Genomic DNA, 6354 nt, shown 5'->3' with positions numbered 1-6354 from the left:
AATAATTAATAGCCACTCCAATCGATGTTTATTTGTTTTAAAACGCATGCGCACCAATTTTAAATGTTTAATTCTAAAAATTTAAATTTAAAATCTTTTTTGTATGTTCAAAAACGGCTAGTATCGTTAATGTTTTAAATTTAAATGTATGGTTCGAATTCTTTATTCGAATTTAATTTTACCTGAAGACGACGTGCTTATTTACGTCGAAAGCGCTCGTAAATTAAAATAATTTCAAGTATATTTAACGCCTCATAGACTGACGTTCTTGGAAGAAGAAGTTTTGATTGACATAAGTTGGCGTGACATCCAACCCGTGAACTTAATACACCTAACAATATAATATTTGTTTGTAGAAAAGGGCTGGCAGAATTACAATTTAATAAAAAATAAAACACATCTGGATATGAGTCATTTTTGAATTTTCCTACTTTTTATTATTTTAATTATTACAAAATAATAATGATGTATGCTAGTACAAAAATAATCACTTTTATTAAAAGTGATATATGTTTATTAGGAATAAACATAATACACTTTTAATAAAAAGTTTATTCTTAGTAAATTAACATTATCAAAGTGAGTTTTTCAATTATTTAATTATTAAAAAAATAATGTTATTTTTCTAGAAAGCAAGTATCCTTAATTCATTAAGTGTACTTCCTAGGATATTCAGTCCTTCATCCTCAGAATCCCAAAATAGTCAAAAAATTCAGTTAATCTTTAAATCACTGAAAATTACTTATTTTTAGATTATATATTGTAGAAGCTTAATTAAATTATACATTCTAAAATATTTATTGTGTGACTTTGTTTTTAAACACTAACTTCTTTTAGATTTTTAGTGCTTTTTAGATTTAAATGTTCACATTTATGCTTCAAAATCATTTCATTCTTTTTTTGTATTTAACAGTTTTAAATATAGCAAAGGATAAAATGAAGCATAGATGTGGACATTTCTTTTTTTGTACTATTTAATTTTTGTAGTCCATACAAATATTCTGGTTTTGTTTATAACAACAATGCTGTTGTATCTTATTTAATTGTTTTTTTTTTTTGGAGTGGATTTAGCTACAACAAGCATTATCTGTCATCTATCATTATCTTATATAGTCCTTAATTCTTTAGTTTAGTTTTTCATCATGCTATCATTTATTATTTTGTTTGTTCACTGTAAGTGTAGTTTCTGCATTCTTAAGTTGTCTTTTTTTGTTCTTACCATTTTTAAGTAATTTCAGTCATTTTTTTTTTTTTTTTGCAGTGACCTTTCATTCGATAACTGATCTTTTTATTTAAATTGTAAGTCAATTTCAGAAAATGTTTTCTATTATTATTGATATAGGTCTTATTGTATCCATATTTATTAGTAATGTTCTGGATATCTTGGTTTTGGCTTGGAAAGCTTTATTTTATATTATCATGCCTTGCCTGAATAAAATCCTCAACAATGATATATATATATATAGTACGAGGTCTGTTCAAAAAGTATCGGACTTTTATTTTTTCCGCGTAAACCAATGATGCGGGAGGCCTCTTTCAGTGGAGTTGTGGAGGGGACAGTCATGCACAGCTTTGAATTTTTTCCCGCTTGCAGGAAGCTTTAGTCGTTGGCAGTCGGCCTATGAGTGAGGACATGTAGCAAGTTCTCGTCGGATTCCACTAAGTTGGAAAATGACTGAACAATGTGAGCAGCGATATTACATCAAATTTTGCCAAAAACCTTGGCGATACCTAAGCGTAAACCATTCGCGAGATTCAGTAGACTTTCGGGAACGATCCTCGAGGCCAAAAAAAGCGCGGCAGGTCCGCAGCAATATCAAAGTCATGTTGACAGTTTTTTCAACTCTCGTGGGGTGGTGTATCGTGAGTACGCACCACGAGGCCAAACCATTGCAAAGGAGTACTACCAGGAGGTCCTTCGTCGTCTTTCCGATGATGTGCGACGCAAACGACCGGATCTGTGGTCAATCAAAATTTGGCAGCTCCATCGTGATAACGCATCCGCCCATTCTGTGCATCTGATTTGGGCTTTCATCGCCAAACACAACACTCCTGTTGTTCGTCATGCTCTGTACTCTCCCCATATGACTCCGTGTGACTTTTGGCTATATCCCAAGCTGAAAATGCCACTAAAAGGAACCCGATTTTAGTCGAGTGAAGACATCGTGCAGAATGCAATGGACCGGCTGATGGCCATTCCAAAAGATTCGTTCCAGCAGGGTTTCCAGCAATGGCAGGAACACTGGGAAAAGTGTATACACTGCCAAGGAGACTACTTTGAAGGGGATTAGGGTTTTGTACCTCAAAATCAATAAATGTATTTTTGCCGACCAAAGGTCCGATACTTTTCGAACAGACCTCGTATGTATTGATGTATTGTATAAAAATGCAAGCTAATAACTGGATTACTTTATATTGCAGTTGTAAATATGCTAATCACTGATCATAGGATAAGAAATTCTATCAGTCATTTAGTTTTCTATTAACCATTTAATTTAATTTTGTTAGATTAGAGAAGAATCTTTTGGATCTTATTTATAGGATATAGTAGAACAAGCCTTTATTGTAGAGCTGCCTCTTTGAAAATGAGAATCTTTTCTTTATCAGTAAAGTGATCATTTTATCATTTCTATCTCTATTCTTTTACTTTCATTCATTTTTCTTAGTGCTAAAATCAAAAGCTTTTTGGTGTATTTGATAGATTTTATAATGTCTCTTTCCAGTTTCCATCATATTGGTTGTTACTCATGTGATGAAAACTGGAAAGAGACATTTTCAATGATAGTAATTGTGTTGTGACTTCAAATTTTGGAAAAATTTCAAAAAGATTTTGTGCTGCTTTCAAATACCTCTGTAACAGTTTGATTCATCAAATAAATTGTGATTTATATTTGTGTTATGTCTAGTTCAAACAATTGATTTTTAGAAGAAAAAAACATCTATAGACCTTAAATATTTCTAGCAAAAATTCTTCTGTTAGTCATTGAATATTGGAAAAGTAAGTCTAGTCTTATAAAGAAGAATATATCTTTAATTCTCAGAGTTCTTTAGAATCACTTATCTACATGTTTTGGTCTAGAATTTAATATAAAATTTATTTGCATTGATATTGGAATTTAAGAAATGTTGAAGGACTTTGACTATTTATTTTAACACTAAATGGCAAGAACAGTTACTACAGAGATCATGCATTTAAAAAATTATAATTATTATTCATAATTAAACTAATGTAACTTCCTCCATTTTCACAATTTGTTTTGATACATAATAATAAGTTTATTGATTTAGCAAATTGCTTTTACAAGGGGGTAAATAAAAAATGTTATTACAAAAGTTTTAGTGAGTGTACAAAAAACTTATATAGTTTATATAATGTGGTCATACTGGAAGATTCTTCTAATAAATTGGTATAATTATAATCAATCCCAAAAATATTTGATTTTGAACAAGTGATTTACTATCATCACCGCCATCATTTTACGAAACAAACATTTAGCATTATTTGATATGTTAATTCTTTTGCCATTTAGAGTAATTGTATATTTATTTAGACGAAACATAATTGTAGTGAATGATAAATTTTCTGCTCTTTCAATATATCTTAAACATCCTAAATGATATGTAATTAGATAAAATGTATGGATAAATTTAATTGCATTAGTGTTACAGGGAAGCTGATTAAATTGATAAATTCTAGAACTTAATACATTTTAAAGTACTGCTTTTAATTTCGTAGTTATAAGTTATTTTTGATAAATTTTTAATTAAATTCATTTCATTAACTTGATTAGATGTTTATAAAAATTAAAATTAGTCTATTGAATTTATTTTGATCTTGTTGAAAATAAATGAATCAACTGGCAACATTTAATGAATATTTATTAATTTAAATTATTAATTAATATCAATTAAAGCATCATTCCAACTTTATTGGAATTAAAAATTTACTGTATATATTTTGAAAGTAAAATTTTTCTGACACAAACTTCAGAAAGTTATTTGTAAAGGTTGATGCAAAGATTTCTTTTCAATAGCACTGCAGTCACATTTGAGACATGTACAGTACAGTGTTAGCTGATATAAAGCCAGTGATCTAGCTGTGAATTAGTAAGGTATTTATTATATTCCAAATTGTATTTGTTATATACAGTACACATACTGATGACACTATCACTATCAAATATGTTCATATCAGATCAATGTTGCCATGTTTTTGACTGCAGAGGGACATACATAAACCAGAATGGTGAAGAGATATGGGGATATGTGCCTGCTCCAATAGTATTGTGGAATGATATACAAAGTTTCTTGAAGGTTGCAATGATATTCACCGTCATGTTGACAATGTTGTCAAACTTCTGTTTGACACCTTTAAATGGGAGATCCCTGGAGCACCCAAAGTTCAAATCTCTTTCTATATGATTTCCATGCCTTTGATCTTCTGGAAAACTCTGAAAGGATGGTGACTCAAGTTGGATGATGACATGAAAAGGGCTGTATCAGACTTTTTTTATGCATTTGCTAACTGACTTCTACCAGATAGGCATTGCTAACCTGGTTCCTCAATGGGACAATTTTCTTAATGCCAGTGGTAATTTCTTTTAAATGGGATGAACCTACTGGGCCTTATAGATCCCTTGAATGGAAACTTTTTGTTCATTCCTTATGTTTATCAAATATTTTCAGGTTGTTATATTATATATAACAATTATATATAAATAATATATAATAATTTATATAATATGTATACAGTATATATTTTTTCTACATATGGATGTTATTTTTTTGAGGTATGACATAATTATTATTATATGCCTATATTTTATTATAATAAAAATTTTAGAAAATAGAAGCTTTTATTAATAATTGTTTGTTTTGATGTGCTTTACATAATTTATATAAAATTGAATATTTTTAAAACAGGGTTTATCTTATGATCATGTTGAGTTGAATTTCTATCTTAATGGAAAAAATATGGAAACTCCTCTAACTAGTGCAAAAGGAGAATTGTATCCTGTGTTGTATGGTAAAATAAGCTTTTCAATAAAATTAAAATGATACAACAATAAATTATAAAATTTTTAATGCATTATTTTTTTTATTTTTAGTTGATGATGGTGCTATACTGGATGCAGTTTTTTCGTTATTTTTTTATCCTCCTCCACCTGGATATGATCGAATATTAATTGAAAAGTCTTTATTATAAAAGAATGATTTCATAAAGAATTATTTTATAATGATTGATTTGCATATTATCAAATTAGAAATTGAAATTAAAAAGGAAGTATATTTGTAATGCAATTATTTAATATATGAGCTAAGTAAATTTGTGTTAAATTTAATATAAATATCTTTAAAATATTTTTTATCACTTCATTTGGAATATATTAACAAATTACAACCAATAATGAATATTATTAACAGATTGTTATTTATTCATTTTAATAGTAAATATTGATATATTATTATAGATTCATTTCTAACACAATAATGATTATAATGGATATTTTATTTTATATTATTCATAACATACACAATAAATTTTTTAAGTTATGAATGTTGTTAAAAAAAAATCTTTATACAAATTCAAATGTTTGTATATGGACAGACATTAAAGTTTAAAACCACTTTATATTAAAATCACACACGGTTTAACAATAAAATAAAAAATATGGTTAATTTATTAACAAATTTCTTTGTTTTTTTAGTTAAATTAAAATTCATTAGAAATTATTTTGCAATTTATAATTTTATTGAATAAAAATAGTAGTGCCATTAGAATTATTAAATGTTGCATAGATAAGTAATTAGAATCGATGTTTTACATACTTTTAAATAAGATTTAAAAAACCATAAATTATTTTTAACAAGATTAAATTTTAATTTATATGAATTTGAATATTTAGAATATATCACCTTTATAAATTTAATATTATTTCACTAATAAATTCTCATTAAATTAGATTTTTATTCTTCATTTTGGAAAATGTTTTTAAAGAGTAATTTTGATAATATGCATCAAAACATATCTAAATATAATGAAGAAGTTATGAACTAAATTTTTATTTCAAAATATAAAAGCAATTATTTAAGAATATAAATTGAAATCTTATTTACTGTTTTGTAAATTTAAAAGATATAAAAAAAATTTCATTCTTTCAGAACTTAAAAAGAATGTGAAAAATTATTATATTTTAACTATGAAAACTTATTTTTATTATTAAATAAATATATCTTTGAATACTTTATTATATTTAAATTATTCATAGTAACAAAAGATATCTGATTTGTTATTTAAAAGTGTAAAATTTATGTGAAAATAAACTTTTAAGATACCAATTTTATATCTTTATT

At 26.8% G+C, this 6354-nt stretch overlaps 1 protein-coding gene across 1 annotated transcript in view; it reads left to right on the top strand.

Moving 5' to 3' along the window:
- LOC111632812 (SPRY domain-containing protein 7-like) overlaps positions 1 to 5298 on the top strand; it is a 27228-nt gene extending 21930 nt beyond the window's left edge. Inside the window, exons 4-5 of the mRNA XM_023377341.1 lie at positions 4924 to 5026; positions 5109 to 5298. Of these exons, the coding sequence (XP_023233109.1) occupies positions 4924 to 5026; positions 5109 to 5206 (201 nt within the window). The 3' untranslated portion in view covers positions 5207 to 5298. The remainder of the gene's footprint in view (positions 1 to 4923; positions 5027 to 5108) is intronic.
- The last annotated feature ends 1056 nt before the right edge of the window (positions 5299 to 6354 follow it).

The sequence above is a fragment of the Centruroides sculpturatus genome, unplaced genomic scaffold (genome assembly GCF_000671375.1).
Source record: "Centruroides sculpturatus isolate CEXI.00-Female unplaced genomic scaffold, Cexi_2.0 scaffold119, whole genome shotgun sequence".
Lineage (NCBI taxonomy): Eukaryota > Metazoa > Arthropoda > Arachnida > Scorpiones > Buthidae > Centruroides > Centruroides sculpturatus.
Note: the sequence above shows the minus strand (reverse complement) of the source record. Positions and strands in the feature narration are given on the sequence as shown.